Source organism: Lacerta agilis, chromosome 11 (assembly GCF_009819535.1).
Source record: "Lacerta agilis isolate rLacAgi1 chromosome 11, rLacAgi1.pri, whole genome shotgun sequence".
Taxonomy (NCBI): Eukaryota; Metazoa; Chordata; class Lepidosauria; order Squamata; family Lacertidae; genus Lacerta; species Lacerta agilis.
The window spans coordinates 14,401,868-14,419,089 of record NC_046322.1 but is presented as its reverse complement, the minus strand read 5'-3'; the positions used below and the strand labels follow the sequence as shown (position 1 = coordinate 14,419,089).

The window sequence follows — 17,222 nt, the reverse complement described above, 5'->3', positions numbered from 1 at the left end:
GCTTTGCATGCAGAAGGTTCAATCCCTGGCATCTCTAGGTAGTGTTGGGGAAGTCTCCTACCTGAAACCCTAGAAAGTTGCCAGCAGCAACTTCCTAAGTCCTCAAGTAGTTTCTATGTTCCTCCTTAAGGCCAAGGCTTCTTGCAGGCATCTGTTCTGCTGCTTGAACACTCAGGCAGAAATTTTGACACTGCAAACCACCTACTAATCCCCTGCTGACAACTGCTGAGCCCTACTTTGGTCTCTGAGGTTTCATAGGATACTCCCCCCCATTTGTCAAGGTGTTCCTCAAACTAGTGAACCTAGAATCTGAGATCCCCTGGTTGCAATACAATAAAGGCAACACAAGACAGGAAAACTAAACAAGCACCACATATGCCAAATCAGGCTAGAGTGCAAACAACGTAGGTTTCACTGTTTATGAACTTTCCCCCTATATTCACAAAGGAATGTATCTGTACACACACAGAGAGTCAATGAAGGTCAAACTATACATTACGTTTAATATGTAGCAGGTAGCTACACCTGTGGTTTCTTACTCAAATGTAAGCAACGGGGATTTGGATCAGAGCCCCGGCCACAACACCAGGAACTAAACCAAGTCTCCATAGCAGCTAGAAACAGTGAAAAAGCTCCCCTTGTTACCAAGGCCAGGTGGTTTTTTGGTTTACTGTAAATGGAGTGAGAATTTCAGAGATGGTCACAGTTGGGGAAGAAATTGCTATGCATCAGTAACAACCTACGTGGATCAAAGTCTGCGATCTTTCTGTGGATGTAAAAATAAAATCACGCATTCAGGAAGCTGAAGCAAAAATTGATTGTGGGTGCTGATGAACATTTATATGTTCTCCGGAACAGTTTCAGATGGAATTGTGGGTACAGTTTTGAAAATTGTTTTGAATTTTGTTTTGTTTAAAGAAGGTGAGAGGTAACTCCTGCTCTGAAAAACATGGTGCTTTTTTTTTTTAAAAAAAAATGCATGTCGTGAGAATGATGATTAATTAATGTTGACTAGAGAGAGAAAAAGATGGAAATGCCAGAAAGGGCTGCTCAGCAGTCTCTATATCTCTACACACACACACATATATAAAAGAAACCAAGCAGTCTTGTGTGAAATCCTCTTAAGAGCCAACAGATACTTTATGCTCAGCTGGCATCACAGTTTGGTACACTCTCCCTTTTCTGCACATCCTTTTGCTCTAAAAATGTCTCCACTGATTAAAAGTTGAGGGGAAACTAACATTAAATGTGCAAAAAGGGATGGGGCCTGTCTCCAAAGGGATCTTGTGGTAGTGGAAGGGCAAGTCTTAACGTTGTGCAACAGGGGAATCCAACACGCCAGCTTTGCTAGCGGAAGCTTGTCGTGAAACCAGATTGTGCAATGTATCACACAATCAAAGTTACCAGCAACCTGCTAATGCGTTCTCTTTCTCCTAGCGCGGAATATTCTGACAGTGAAAAAATTACGCTGCTAAGTGAGTTGGATACAACCCTAAATAATTCAGGAGATTGTGGCCTGTATCCAACGCAGCATATTCCGCTTACGCAATGGGGCAGTCCCCTTCTTCTGGGCAGTCCTCTCTTTGAGGGGTTTGTCCAGTTCTAGTCTGGATTCAGATTAAGACTCCTAAGAAGGTGGAGCAGGGGTCTTGAAGTTGCCCCTCAAAACAAAACACTCAGACAGCACACTCAACAGGCGCTCAGCCTTCCTCTTTGTATTTATATATAAATTATAGTAACTATTTCTATATGTACATCAAAAAGATGTAAATTAGCACAAGCAATTATTTTTTAAAAATTTTTTTTGGGGGGGTTGTGTGATGCATTTCTTTTTCCCCCTAGCAGTGCTTAAGTGGCCCATGTGAAAAGTTAGTAAGGCTCAATATGAATGTCAACGGAGACAAGGAATAATGCAATTGCCTAGGAATAAAAAGTTATCTCTTGCTATTCAAGTAACTAGATTTCCTTTCTGGGCTATATCAGTTTTTAAACCTATGGTCCACAAAGATTTAAATCAATAAAGCCGTGCTTTAATTTCCAAGAAAACACTTCTCATGCATTTTAGCCATTACCCATCCCTCTCTGTTTCCAGCTAATTTATATTAATGTAAGCCCCCTACCTGAAATAGTCGGTGAAGAAATGGCAATGGATTGAAGAATGAGTGCCAATACTCTAGACCGCCCGGTATAATCTTTAATATGCTGTTGCAACACATAGCTTTCTCCAAAAAAGTGAACAACCAGAACCTCTGTCAACTTCTGCTGTCCTTTATAGGTTTTTGTATTGTTTTCAGATTAGTACCACTGCCAATGCTAAGGGTATTAATTAAAACCACTATGCTTAAAATGCCCAAAGTACTTGCAGCCAAGTTGAAAAACAGTATGTGCCTCCATGGCCCAAGAAGAGATAAGAAAGTTGTGAGGACCAAGTTAGAATATTGAATGGATTCTTGGGCAGCCACTGATGATGGCATTGCTGTACCTCCCCCCTTTTTGGCACTCTGGTAAGTGATGGACAGCTGCTGTTATAATGGCCCACAACACCCAGAATTAATGCTATTTCACTGCAGGGCATAGTGGACAGTTTAAAAGGTGGGTCCCTAGCAGTCACTGTAGGAGCACCTCTGCTCCCCTTTTCTCCTCCTATATAAGCCTGTCCATTCACCACCACATTCATGCAGAAATGAAATTGCTTTAAGGACCTCATGCTGTGAGTCTCTTCAAACCTGGAACCAGTCCACTGTTAAGCCCCATACAGAGTGTACGTAAAAAGGCAAAGGATCCCTGGACGGTTAAGTCCAGTCAAATTTGACTATGGGGTGCAACGCTCCTCTCCGCTTTCAGGTCGAGGGAACCGCTGTTTGTCCACAGACAGCTTTTTGGGTCATGTGGCCAGCATGACTAAATAGTTTCTGGCGCAACGGAACATCGTGACGAGTGCCAGAGTGCATGGAAATGCTGTTTACCTTCCCGGCGGAGAGGTACTGATTTATCTACTTGCACTGGCGTGCTTTCGAACTGCTAGGTTGGCAGGAGCTGGGACAGAGTAATGGGAGCTCACCCTGTCACAGGGATTTGAACCGCCGACCTTCCGATCGGCAAGCCCAAGAGGCTCGGTGGTTTAGACCACAGTGCCACGCGCTCCTTTTTACCTTTAGAGTGTATGTAGGTGGAATTGATTGTGGTCACTCATGCTTTCTGCTTACTGGCTGGGCTTATATTCTCTCTGCCCCCCCCCCATGCCCATCACCAATGGCATCCCTATTTACACTGGTCCAAACGGAGAGAATTCACAGGTGGGCATTCCAATAAAATTAAGTCAAAATTGCAGCAAGTATTTCCCCTTTGGGGGCCACGGAGATAAATGCTCTGCTCCTAGTTCTTATAAATTCCTGCACCTACACACATTTCTCCTTCCTCCTCCTCCTCCTCTTTTGGTAAGAGAAGAAGCTGGGAAGCAGCCTTCCAAGAAATAAAAATTCATTGGAATAAACTTCAAATGCCAGGTCCAAAATGATGTACAAGAAGGGTGGGGGGGGGTAGGAAAAATGGTGCCTATCATATTGTGGGTTCTTTTTGATGTGGGGCTTTATAATTTGAACTGTATCAGTTGTTTATATTAAAATTATATTATAATTTTACTGTATGGTGTCTATGTAGCTGAAAGGTGAGGGTTGTGTGTGTGTGTGTGTGTGTGTGTGTGTGTGTAATATTCACTCACTGAGATAAGTGAGCTTACAAGGAACTAGGTAGAGGGCCTTCTCGGTAGCTGCACCCACCCTGTGGAACGCCCTCCCATCAGATGTCAAGGAACAACTTTATTAGCAACTATCTGACTTTTAGAAGACATCTGAAGGCAGCCCTTTTTAAGGAAGTTTTTAATGTTTGATGTTTTACCGTGTTTTTAATATTCTGTTGGGAGCCGCCCAGAGTGGCTGGGGAAACCCCAGTCAGATGGGCGGCGTAAGAAACTGAAGGACTGGGGGGGAAGAAGTCTGTTTTCTGTTTATCCACAATTTACACCGTGAGTGCTGGGAAAAGGTGATCTATCTCACAAAAGAGGCACAACAAGGAAAGCTGACATCTGTACACCCTGCAGCCAAAGAGTTACATGCAGAGATGGGGGGGAAAATGAATAGTCCACAAAAGACCTAAAAGGCTAACATTCTGGAGAGAAGGCAGGAGAAGAGAAAAGAACAGGACAGAGTCTGGGCTTATAGGAATTGGATATATTTGGCTTGATAAAGGCATGATTACCGTTGACTCTTCACCTCCAGTGACAGTTGAAGAACGAACTCTCCTAGATGGGACGCTCGGCTGTTAAATAACAATTGTTACAATTAAGGGGGTGGTCAGGAACGGAGGTCACAGATGATGTGTATTTCTTCCGGAAGAAACAAAAGCCATTTTGAAATACCATATCAAACTTTAAAGGTGAGCAAAGAAGCTATCAGTCGCTGATAATGAAATGAAAATGTCGGTCACTTATTACGGTAGACATGAGATGTCGGCCTGAAACAACCAGCACTTGCATCCAAAATACTTCTGTTTTTATTTCCACCTAGAGATGACTTCATAATTCGACCGCAGCTCCAGAACAATATTATACCATTGGATGCCAAACAAGCATAACTATGTGTACACCTGCACCCAAAGCACTAGGGCAATTAAATCTATTCCTTTTCTCCAGGCAGGAAAACAAAGAAATGATCTAAGCCAAGAATCAAGAATATGAAGTAATGGATCTTCAGTTCATTATACCGCCCTACCGGGAAAGGAAAGGGCAAGTGTCTGCAAACGGTGGTGCAGTGGGCAGGGGGAAGAGGAGAAGAGAGCTTAATCGCTAAGAGAAGAAAACCAGCAGCAAGGTTTTCCAGAGGGGTTTGACCACATTTTTTTAAATTTCTGTTTTTCTTCCATTGTGACAGTGTTCAGTTCAATTGACATTTGAAAGAAAAAGAATTCGCCATGAGAATTCATTCTTGTCCATGCATTCTGCTACATATAACGATCTAGTGTTAAAGTTATCTCAAATGTATTCTCACACAGACCAGCTCTTTCTGACACGGAGAGAAACTGGAAAAAGTTCTCCTGTGGTGTTATGATTAGTTATTTTCATGTGACTTGCCATAAACCGGAGAGCTGTTTTAGGTATGTCTGACATGGACATGCAACATAATCCTATGCATGTTTATGTCGAGTAGAAGTTACAGAGTTCTCTGGATTATAGCTGAAAGAATACTACTTGGAAAGGAAAGGAGGTTAAACAGAAACAGGAACAATGCAAAACAGTTAGTATGCAAAGCAAAGCAAACAAAAAACAAATTTTCAGGAAATTTTGGCACCTTTTCCTCTTTCCCCCTCATGCAATTTCAATGAATACATAAATTACCCCACTTAATGACATGGATCATATCATTATGATGCCTGATTAATATATAAATATTAGGTCTCCATAGCATGTACTTAAAAAAATAAAATCCAATGCACAATCCTAGTTACATTTACTCAGAGGTAAATCCCACTGAGTTCAAGAGGGCTTACTCCCAAGGTAAGCACAGAAAGGACTGCAAGCCTTAGATTGCAATCCTAAACACACTTACTAGAAAGGAAACCCCATTAAATTATGTGATTTTCTGAGTAAGCATGGTTAGGGGTAGACCTGTAAATTATTAATCCGGTGTTTCCAAGTTTTATTTATGTAGCCTCTCCTTCATACACATGTATCTTCACATATCTAGCACATGAGGGCACCCATCCTGCCACAGATTATGTGTAGCACAGCCATACAGCTGTGTGGCCTGTTCTAAGCTTGCTCATATCCATTCTTGAGAAATATCCATGCTAAATCCCAGGATGCCTGAAAACTGTTCAGATCATCTGGTCAATAAGTATCTTGACCAACACCATGCAGTTTCATTCCATCTTCTCCAACCTGCACTGAGAACACTCCCTTCTCCGGGATCTAGGCTTCCTACCCTTCTTAAGAGGGTTTAAGAAAGTTTGTAGCAGTCAATATATAACTGGGGTCACAGATGAAATGATTTCCGCAAGAGAAGGTGCCACAGACCCACGCAAATCAAAAATACAAAACTACATTAGAAAAAAGAGAGGCAGAAAAAAACCATTAAGAAAATCTTGCTTACCAGTGATAAATGGGATTGTTCAGCAACTGCATCAGTCACACTGCAAGATCTTAACCTTGCAGAAGGATCTCTCTGCTGAAGGAAAAAGGACACACTGAATTATTAAATGTACACTGGCATTTTCCCCTCGAATCAAAATCAATTAGGTATACTTTTTGATATTGTATTCTCTTTTCTTCCACCCTCTGCAGTTCGATCACCAGAAATGAAATACCCCCCTTCTCCTGACCAACTTCAAGAAAGCTGGCTTCCCTGAATATCAAGTATAGCTGAAAAATATTCCAGCCACATTAATATAGCATTGGGAGAGACTAATGGGAGGCTGGAAGATAACTAGAGCATTTGTTGGGATATCTGTTATGGATGCTATTCAACAAAAATGCAATGAGTGAAGAAGATGAGGGGAAATGGGGAAATTTATTTATCTTCATCTGCCTCTCTACCAGAAAGTCAAACAGTGTAATATCCATGTACCTTACAGGGCAGTGTGAAGATTACCAATGGACACGAAGTAGTTTGAACATCCTAATGTCTTGCAAGGCTCCCACTGTAACTAGGGTGTAGGCATCTGGCCTGGTATTTAGACCTTTGGTACGCCTTGGGGAGCAGCATCCCAAATCACAAGGAATGGTAGGGGTTCGGAGGGCTGCCTTGGAGAGCTGTGTGTGGGGAACCTCAGGGCCAGGGGGGAGCAAATGCAGCCTCTCCATCCGGCAATGGGGCTTTCAACCAGCCCTGTTCTATGTCCTCCTTGAGTGCCTTTCCCATGGTAGAATCTGCACTTGCATTGTGATAACACCTCTCGCTTCTCTGGATGGAAAGGTGCAGGAGTAGAAATCTCTGGTTTTTGCCACGGCTGGAATGCCACCTAATGTATAACAACAGAAGTCTAAGCTCTGTATTGCCCTTCCCACTTTTTGCTTTTGGTCCCCACCCACCACCGGCATGTAGCCCTGGAAGGCTGCCCAGAAGAAAATGCAACCCTTGGGCTGATAAAGGTTCCCCACCCTTGGCTCCTCCATCGTCTCCCGGGGCAGACGGATGCCAAGTACCCTTGGCCGAGGGATCGGCGCCGCCTGAAACATTCTAGATGCCTCAATTCCCCAAGCCAGCTTTCCCTATCAAAGGCAGCCTGCTTCATTATTGTTCACAGAGCTGGAGAGTTTCAGTGCAGCAGCTCCTGCCACATATAGGTCTCCTCTTCTCTTGTTCCCTGTCGTAGCAGAAGACAGGATGGGTGGAGAGGAGGACAGGGTGGTCCCCTCTTAATGTGCTTTAGGGTGTTCCAAGCTTGCATATTGATGGGACTCGCAATGCTAGGACGCTCCCTGAAAAGTCTAAGAGGTATTGGAAAGACCTTTTGCAATGCGTGTGTAACTGTAGAGTTACATATCCATACCAAGACTCCTGTGGTAGACGTGTATGGGTTATGGTTCGTCAGTACGTTTTGGAGAAGGTTTCTTATCCAGCCTACATGCGAATGTTATTATGGATGGGGTTGTTTCAACCGGGTTGTCTGTTGCCCAAAAATGATTAAGCCACATTTACAGGATTATTAGGTTCATGCTGATCACATGATCAGCAGGAACAGAAAAATGCATGATAGGCTTATCACATATCCAGGTGCCCCCATTTGATGGGACACAGAATTGACTTGATTAGGAGAGCAGCTTGTAAATGATTCACACCTCTGAGGCAAGCTTGCAACAGCCACAGTGATCATGCAAGAAATTTCTTATGCAAACCCAACAGTATTTCACCTACGTATAATATCAGAAACGGTTATATTCATATAGAGAAAGTGTTTTCATCTAACTGCTTCTGATATTGTAACAGCCCCTTAAGAGAATCATGCACGGAAATGGTCATTTCAACAGGACTTAATCACGCACTGGTATTAAAGAAATCCGAGTTTTTCTTTGTATCTGAACCCAATAAGCATATCTGGTGAATATTTCAAAGTTATTCATAAATGAAACCTTCCTATATTTAGCTTCCTTATCTCCTGAACAATGAAAGGCAAGCTGATAAGGTGTCCCATTAAACTGTGATATGCAATATTTGAAATTGCTTCCTTTAACTAAATAGATAACTTAGCAGTACCCTTATCCACAGTCACTGATACTGTCGCCCTGCCAATATTCATCGTTGAGCATTAAATGCAACTGCCGAGTTATGGGAAGAGATGCTAAACTTCTAACATGCTAGCACATTGCTCCCAATCAAAAATTATTAACTTATATCCACTGAATACTTGACCCAACAAAGTCCAGGCTAGCTATACCTGTAGTAATTTATCAGAAAAACATACTGAAAGTTACACATAAATAAAAGACGACTGTGATAGTCCAATTCTAAATATGTTTTCTCAGAGGTCCATTAGATCCAGCAGGATTCGCTTCCATATTCAGTTTGCATGCTAAGGATTTACTTATTCAATGGGAATTGCACCCCAGTAAATATTCAGAGTAGTGCAACCCTGCTGCATTGTAAAGCGGTCCGATTTTAATTAAAGAAGAACGCACACATTTGCGTGCTCTTGTGTAGAAGGCAGCAGCTCTTTGGAAAACTGATTACCTCAATCTCTGAGTGCAAAACATTTCTAGCATTTGCAAGAATTTCAGCAGTCAGAACGGACAGCAGCATTAATAATAATAATAATAATAATAATAATAATAATAATAATAATAATTTATTATTTGTACCCCGCCCATCTGGCTGAGCTTCCCCAGCCACTCTGGGCGGCTCCCAAACGAATGTTAAAACAACAGCATACATAAGATAGCAGCGCACATACTGAGGTTACTTACAATCATAGAAGAGAGTTGTTCCCCATTTGAATCTGGAGTGATCTGAAGTCTTCTGTTCAGTTCATCAGACAGCTCCTGAGGACTGGTCCGAGAGATGGGCGATGACGGCGGGGGTGGCAAGGACAGGCTTAAGGAATCGCTGCTTGCATTACCCTCTTCTGAAATGGTTTCCCAGGGCTGAACGAAAGCACAGAATCTACAGTGAATATGCAAAACGGAAACCTTCCCTGCCATACGTCCCTACGCGACCGTTCCACATAACGTGTACACCGTCTTAGCTGGGCTGCTTATCGAATGAACTTAAGAGAACCAATATGTACTTTAAAAGTCTCCCGAAAACGTGATTAGCATTTGATAATCAGCTTTGCTCTTAACATACTGTACTATGGATATGAGAAGGGAGCTGGGGAGGGTGAAGCTGGCAGGTAGCGGAAGTGCAATCGCAAAATTTCAGAAGCACCGGGTTTTCTAAAGGGAAAGGAAGTGCAGTTATAGAAGACATGCAAGTTCCTCCACATCTCTGTAAGCGGGAATGCAGGCAGCGGGGTGGGGGTGGGGTCCTTGCTTGTGTTTTATTGACTGACCTGAGAATAATTGCAGCATCATATTTTTTTTTAAGATGCAGAGGTGGTGTTTCCCATGCAATACATTATTTAGTGACTGTAAAACATGCTGTGAGTCCACCCACCAGGCTCCCTTGCAACAATTGCCAGCTGTTCCTGATTTGAGGCCAAACCCTCAATGTTATATTGTGAGCCCCCACCTCAAAGGAATTCAAGTTATCAAAATCAAGCTATCGAGGCACAAAGCAGATTACACACAAGGAACCAAGTTTACATCAAGTCAAGAAAGAAGACTCCAGTAGCCAGAAACCAGTAGCCTGGAAACTGAATTTTGCAATAGCGCTGCCGATTAATATTTTTTTAAATTGCAAGCATTATTTGATCTAATAAAAACAATGTTTAATTAACATTCAGCAAAAGTGGCAATAGTTTTCTCAGTTGTGCCTTCCCCCACCCACTCTTTCCATCTTCTAGATCACTGGTAAACTATGGGCTAAATGAATATTTGACAATTTGTGGGTGTTGGTGGAAGACATGGGACATTTAAGGTGCCTTCTGGATCAAATTGAGACAACAAAACCACAATCTGCCATTGTGAATCCTCTGGATATTTACCAAGAAGCAAATCCCAGCAAGTTCAATAGGGCTTACACCACCACAGTAAATGTACAGAGAATTTCAATCAACATTAAAGATGTAAACACACATGCACTAATGCTAAGGCATTTCAAGTATTCTAAAATCACATAGAGCGCCAAAATGAAAAGCCAGTTTTAAGTCCTGCATATACCTCAGGTGCCTCTCCACCCTCCAAGGGCGGTACCTCTGGATCCAAATCCTCGCTAATGTGCCTCCTGGATCGAAACCTCCGGTGAGCCGCCTCTTGGTTTATTTGCCTGATGTTGTTGTCGGATTCGGATGCCACATCCCTGAAATGTTAGGTTGACAAAAGAGTAATGAGTTAGGTCGGAGGAGGCAAGTATGAGCACTGTAAGTGGCAGCAACACCTAAATTAGCACCAAATTTAAAAGCAACATTTCGGGACCTATAAAGTCCACTCTATGCATCTCATATCACAGCTAGTGATGAATCTCTAGGTCTCTTGCAAGCTAGATTAAAGTGAGATCCTTCTGTACTCCAAAGCAAATAAAGCCTGCAGCCAGTCTCAAGCAGTCAACTTCATTAAGGGCAAATTTCAGTTCTTGCAGCAGGAACAGAGTCCAGGCTGAAGCATGTACAGTATTTAAAGCACAGTACATTACTGGATATAACCCCACTGGTTCAGTTCTCCTCACTGTGTAGTGATGATGACCTAAGAAAAACTATCTCATGGGGTGAGAGAGGATACCCCAAGCTCCATTGCTCATTCTTCTGTCAGAGAAGACTGACAGAAAAGGCTTTTTAATTGTTCTGCTGAAAATCTAATTCATTGTCATCCCTTTAATAAGGAACTGATTGTGCACCTGAAATGGAAATTACCTAGGGGTCCTTTGCTTGGGAATTCCCCCTTTTCTCCTTGGCTTTCGGGTAAGAGTGGGGAACGACTACCCGTAGTTCCTATTTATTTATCATTACAACCACTTTGTTGATGTTTAGTCGTTTAGTCGTGTCTGACTCTTCGTGACCCCATGGACCAGAGCACGCCAGGCACTCCTGTCTTCCACTGTCTCCCGCAGTTTGGTCGGACTCATGTTGGTAGTTTCGAGAACACTATCCAACCATCTCGTCCTCTGTCGTGCCCTTTTCCTTGTGCCCTCAATCTTTCCCAACATCATGGTCTTTTCCAGGGAGTCTTCTCTTCTCATGAGGTGGCCAAAGTATTGGAGCCTCAGCTTCAGGATCTGTCCTTCCAGTGAGCACTCAGGCCTGATTTCCTTCAGAATGGATAGGTTTGATCTTCTTGCAGTCCATGGGACTTTCAAGAGTCTCCTCCAGCACCATAATTCAAAAGCATCAATTCTTTGGTGAGCAGCCTTCTTTATGGTCCAGCTCTACAACCACTAACACAAACTTAAAAGCTGCAGAAGTGTGCTACAGCTGGTTTCTTTGAATACAACTTAAAGCATCAAAGGGTTGGACAAGCTTGTTCCAAGTTATGGGGAATGGGTCAGATGCCACCACCACACTACTTCTTTTTTCTCCTAACAAGGAAAAGGAGCCATAGATTTCAGAGGGAGCCACACCGTAATATTTGAAAATGTTTTCCCCCCCCCCAAGCATGTACTCCCAGGTTCTGGAATCTCCAGTTACGTGACCTCATGGAACAGGGCTAGGAAGAACCTCTGCCCAAGACCCTGGAAAGCTGCTGAGACAAGGAACACTACTAGACCGGTTAAGTAGAAATTAGCTCCTGTATGTTAAAAGTATTGATCTTTGAGGGAGGAGACACAGTCCACTACCAAGCATACTCCATATCAAGAAGCCTAAAATTCCAACACACTCGTTCACGCTCAGAAAACAAAACTCTTTTGAGTTTAATAAATCAACTTCCCCATCTTATTGAAAAACAGAGCTGGTGTTTTAACAATCTGATTATTCAAGTAAGTTATCAAAACAAGGATTGCCTGCAGCGTCAAAAGACAATGCAACAAGGGAGGTTGGAGCTAGAGAGTACATGACCGAAATTACGGCTATAAATCCAAAGGAAAAAACAAACATCCAACTTGCAATATTTATGTCGCAGTGGAAAGAAAGCGTAGTTGCTTGTCAAAAAGTGAAACGCAACTGGATGTTAAACTAATGCCTCGTGTCAGTACAGCTGATATCCCCCCCATTCAATTATGCATGGCATTTGAAGTTAAGCTTTTCATATTTTTCGAAGGGTAATTCTAAGAAACGCTCAAAAAAAATTCTCAGCGGTGAACATGTAAAGCACTCCCATCACCAAGGTAAGAAGATTACATAAATTACATGTGTATATACTTCAGTGAAACACTGGGGGTGGGGGTGGGGGGGAGAACTAACTGTGATATTGCTTAAGCTTAATGAGACCATTTTGTTTTCCACGTCTGGTAAAAAAAAAGACTCCGACCAGGGGCTGCCAACCTTTTAAGGGCTGTAGGGACACCTGGATATTTGAGCAGGTGTTGGGCATGCCATCTCCTTTAGTCACTTCTCTTTCCCCCCACCCTGGATTGCTGCTCCCCCACCTGAAGAGGAAAAGGCACGAGCAAGCACACTTTCCGGAGGGATGTGCATAAAACCCAGACCCAGTAAAATTACATGGATTCCAAGGCTTAGGTTAAGCTGAAAGAGCAAACGTGGGAAAGAGAACCACTCTTTCAACGTCCTGCTTCAGCTCTACATAATTATCAAGGATGAAAAGGGTATAAACCACCCTCACTACCGCAAGACCAAGGGGGGGGGTAGTAATTTGGGGAGGGGCTCAGAAGCTTCATGAGCACCACAGGAAGACCGCAAGGGCTCAACTGAGCTCACGGCCACAAACAGATAACCGCAAAGATTTGAATCAGAAAGGATTTATTTTATTTTATTAAAATGAGAATGGAAGGAGTGAGAAATAAGCAGAATACGGGGGGGGGGGGGAGAATGCAAAATTCCATCCAGCTAACAAGTTTCTCATTTGCATGTCGGAACTGCATTGGTTTGCAAGATGTTAGGTCAAATATCAAATTATTACGAGATTGGTCTATTTTCATCTTGGTGACAAGGAGGATAGTCAATTGACTCCTTGATGGAACCAATTCAATGGGAAGGTGACATGGGAAAGGGCAATTATGGAGATGAGTGTTTATGGCTGTTGGTCAGGTGGGAGAAGTAGGAGAGGTGAGACTCACGAGTTATTTCCTTCTGGCCAGGGCTAAACAGATTTTAGCATCTAAAACTTCATTATGGTGGATTAATGGGAAGCATGGGAAATATATGCTGGACTAGTCGTGGGGAAATGAGAGTCCTTGGTTCGGTTGGAGAGATTTTTTTTAAAAGACGGGCACAGAATGTCGCGCCAGTGGTATCGTTCCCCCTTTATCCAATAAATCAAACAACATTGATACACATACATACACAAAAAAAATGTCTACAAACAAATTACGACAGAGCTACTCTGCTCTATAAATGGATGGGAAACTTGCGAAAATCAGCATCTGCTGTGGAGTCTCTAATCAAAAATGTCTTTGTACAATGGAGGAAACTCCCACAAGAGGGAAATATCAGATAATGAGATGTGATAAATCCCCACTGTGTAAACATAACTACAGGAGAAAAAACGTCCCCATGTCCTGAAGGGACCATCTCTTCATTCCTCAATTTCACAGCGCTGAAAAACTTTGGAAGACTAATCAGCAGAGTGAAGCACTGAACCAGCTAGGCAGTCTGTATTGCATGGAATTAAATTGCGATGCTGAGAGGGGACCTCAAGATACAGCAGGCTTTAAGCTAAAGATGTGTCTCTTACATGTCAGTCCCACACATGTCTACTCCGAAGTAAGCGCCATGAAGTTCAGTGTACACAGGACTTCAGCCTAAAGAGACTCAGCAATGTTCATGATAGGCTCTGGTTCAAAATAAGGAAACAAACCTGCAGTATAGAAGGCTTGCGCAATAGGGCTTCCCCCTCCTGGCTTCCCAGTGTCCCTCAAAATTAGCTTGGGGGTGGTGTGTGAGAACCCCAAAAATGGTTACAGGCAGAGAACAGAGGGGACTGCAATGTTCACCCCAGCACGGCGCTGAATTCCACCCAGTAAATGTAAAGGTCTCCGATTTAAGTCTATTTATATTGTAGATATGCTATGCGACGACTGCATTGATTTCCAATAGGACTCATTTCTAAATAGTGTTTTAAATCACACAGTGTTAGACCACTAGAGTCAACAGGATTAACAATCCAATTCTATGTATCCTTACTCAGAAGTAAAACCCACTGGTGGAAAACTGGATTTAATCTTTAAACGTGTTTGGGATTGCAGCCAGTGCATCAGATTAAGCCTTAATAATTGTGGGAAAGCTGAGCAGTGAATTAGGTTCATGAAGGTGAAGCGGGAATAATAGAAGAGGCAATCACCAGTACAAATAAAGCTGGTGTGAAAAGGCATCAGCAAAATAACATTCATAACAGTAGGTCAAAGAAGACATTAACTTAAGACTTTTACTGTAATATTGTTTTTAAAGTTTTTTTATTATTATTAAATCAAGCATAAGCCAATATAGCTGGATTCTTTTCTCTGTAAACTAACCCTAAGACATATACTAATGGCAAATCTAAGCACTCTGGTCCAAAAAAACAAAAAACCCAACCCTTAAAAATTAAAATTAAAATTAATTTTTAAAAATCTGAAAGAGTCACCTTGTTGCAACAGAACCATCAAGGAGATCTACACTAAGTGCAGCAGGAGGTTTTGTAAACAACTGCCCCTTTTATCAGATACTGTATACAACAAGCACTTTAATTTTTTCACCACAAAGGCCGATTTTGGACGATCACATCTTGGACTGATGAACTGATGCATGCAGCCCTTTGTAGTGTGAGCAATCAAACCAGTAAGTCTCTAAGTAACCATAGTTTTCTGTTACATCTGCACCGAGAAACTATGGTTACCAGTTTTAAAACAAGCTAGGGTCAGGTTTCATTTTTCTTTCAAGAAGAGAGGAGAATTATCTGCATCCATGGGCAAAAGAGTTGTTCACATATTGACTTCTTAAACTTCCAAACAGGGTGACTGTAAAATAATGACTATTTCTAATGACCTGGAATTTTAAAGGGTGGAATAAACGCAGATGAAACAGCTAACAGAAATGTGTGGCATTTAAATTGCTAACTTCTCCTTCCTTAACATTATCTTGAACAACAAATATTACTTTAGGGGTCTCATATTTCACCCCTCAACTATCAAACATCAACTCTACAAGTGAGAACAAGCACAAACTTTTTAAGCTTCAGTCCAGTGATGAGTCAGAATCCTCCAGAAAACCCGTGATCATGACAAGAAAGCTAAAGACCTCTGCTGCTGTTTGTCCACCAAATCTGAATACAGAGATTCCATTTAGTTATTATGGCTTTTAGTTCTGGAAGACCTGCTCCCTGCCTTGCAGGTCTTCTCCCACCTGACCTGGGAGGGCGGGGTCAGGACTGACTCCAGCTACAAAAGCTGAGGCTGCTGAACATACTCTTGGGCTAAGTTGTTGCTGAGGCTCCTTTGTTGTGGGGAGATGGTTGCTGTTGGTTTCTTATATCTTTATTTTAGAACTTGTGATTTATGTGGGTATTGTTCAGTTTGCTTGTGTTTAATGTCTATATTTGCTGCTTATGACTACTTTTGTCACAAACGTGTATTTTGTTCACATTGTAAGCCACCTTGAGCATGCTTTGAACTGTGGAGAAGCAGCACATAAATAAAATTATGTATGTCTGTATTATGGTTAATAGCTGTTGATGGGCTTTCCCACCATTAATTTTTACTACTACTTTAGAAAGCCATTTGGGTTACTGACCATCAGCACATCTTGCAGTGCTCAATATAATAAGTTAATTATACGCTGCATGGAGGCATGCACTTACATTAAACTTGGCCGGTGCCACTGCGTTGTCCTGTTATTATGGTTGACGTAGTAGGTACGCCCAAGGTTGTCCACTTTTTCTTCCCACCCAGGAGGTAAAGGAGGTGGAGGTAGCTCCTCCTGGCGTTGAGACGGAGAATCATTGGAGTCCACCACATCCCAGCCATGCTTTGAAGGAGGGGGGGAGAGGAAAATGCAAATCAATTTGAAAAAACCTATTCAAGTGTATGCAACTTTCTAGTACGACAGAAGAGAAGCAACAGGGCTTTCAGTAGTCAAAATTTCACATAATATAGTAGCAGCGAAATATGGTGTATGGTAGCACCGACACAGCAAGCATTTGTTTATGGTAAGCTGTTTTCCCAGTGCACTCAACAAGGACTCACTCCATCCCTCCAAACATCTTGTTTCCATGAAAGCTAGATTGAGGAGCATCACCTCCAAATAAAGATTTAAAGAATGGGGGAGAATATGTTGAAGAAGGCACTCCAGGAGCAGATGGCGTACGGCTTTATCACCTGTACAGTGGTACCCTGGTTGTCGAACGGCTTGGCTCTCGGACAAATCGGATCCCGAACACCGCAAACTCGGAAGCAAGTGTTCCGGTTTGCAAACTTTTTTTGGAAGCCGAACTTCCGACGTGGCTTCTGATTGAGTGTAGGAAGCTCTTGCAGCCAATAGGAAGTCGAAATTGGTTTTCGAACGGTTTTGGGAGTCGAATGGACTCCCGGAATGGATGAAGTTCAACAACCAAGGTACCACTGCACTTTGAACTGGACATAGAAGCATATAGACAGTTATAGCGCAGATGGGGAAGGTGGCATTTTTATACAGGGGCCATTTCTCAAGAAAAGAGACAGGCTGCAACATCCTGAACTAGCCCCCATCTCCTAACCACCTTCAAAAGTCAGCCTTACAGAAAGCACATCTCACTAGTGAAATGCAAACGATGGAAAAAGCAAGGTTGAGGCTGATACCCCCCTCCCGCGAAAACACAAAGCACTTCTTTCCTTGATAAACTTAATGTCAAACTTTGGAGAGTGAGAGAGTTATTTTAGTTTGCCCAATATTGCTGGAACATTGCTGCAAAGAACAGCTCTGTTCTGCAATGTGACATAGCAAAAATGGGAAGGAATTCTATGCTTGCTTCGTAACCCAGAACTGGTATTTATCCAATTAGGACTGAAAAC

The 17,222-nt window shown here is 42.5% G+C and overlaps 1 protein-coding gene across 15 annotated transcripts in view; it reads right to left on the bottom strand.

The window, feature by feature from the left end:
* NEDD4L (NEDD4 like E3 ubiquitin protein ligase) overlaps positions 1-17,222 on the bottom strand; it is a 253,666-nt gene that overhangs the window by 41,889 nt on the left and 194,555 nt on the right. For 7 of the 15 annotated variants that reach the window (XM_033164296.1, XM_033164295.1, XM_033164290.1 and 4 more), the window contains 4 exons: positions 16,034-16,200; positions 10,310-10,448; positions 8,957-9,133; positions 6,147-6,221 (listed from right to left, as the gene is read on the bottom strand). In XM_033164296.1, the coding sequence (XP_033020187.1) occupies positions 6,147-6,221; positions 8,957-9,133; positions 10,310-10,448; positions 16,034-16,200 (558 nt within the window). Of the gene's footprint in view, positions 1-4,257; positions 4,318-6,146; positions 6,222-8,956; positions 9,134-10,309; positions 10,449-16,033; positions 16,201-17,222 lie in introns of all 15 variants that reach the window. The other 8 variants (XM_033164293.1, XM_033164294.1, XM_033164282.1 and 5 more) reach the window with 3 other exon arrangements.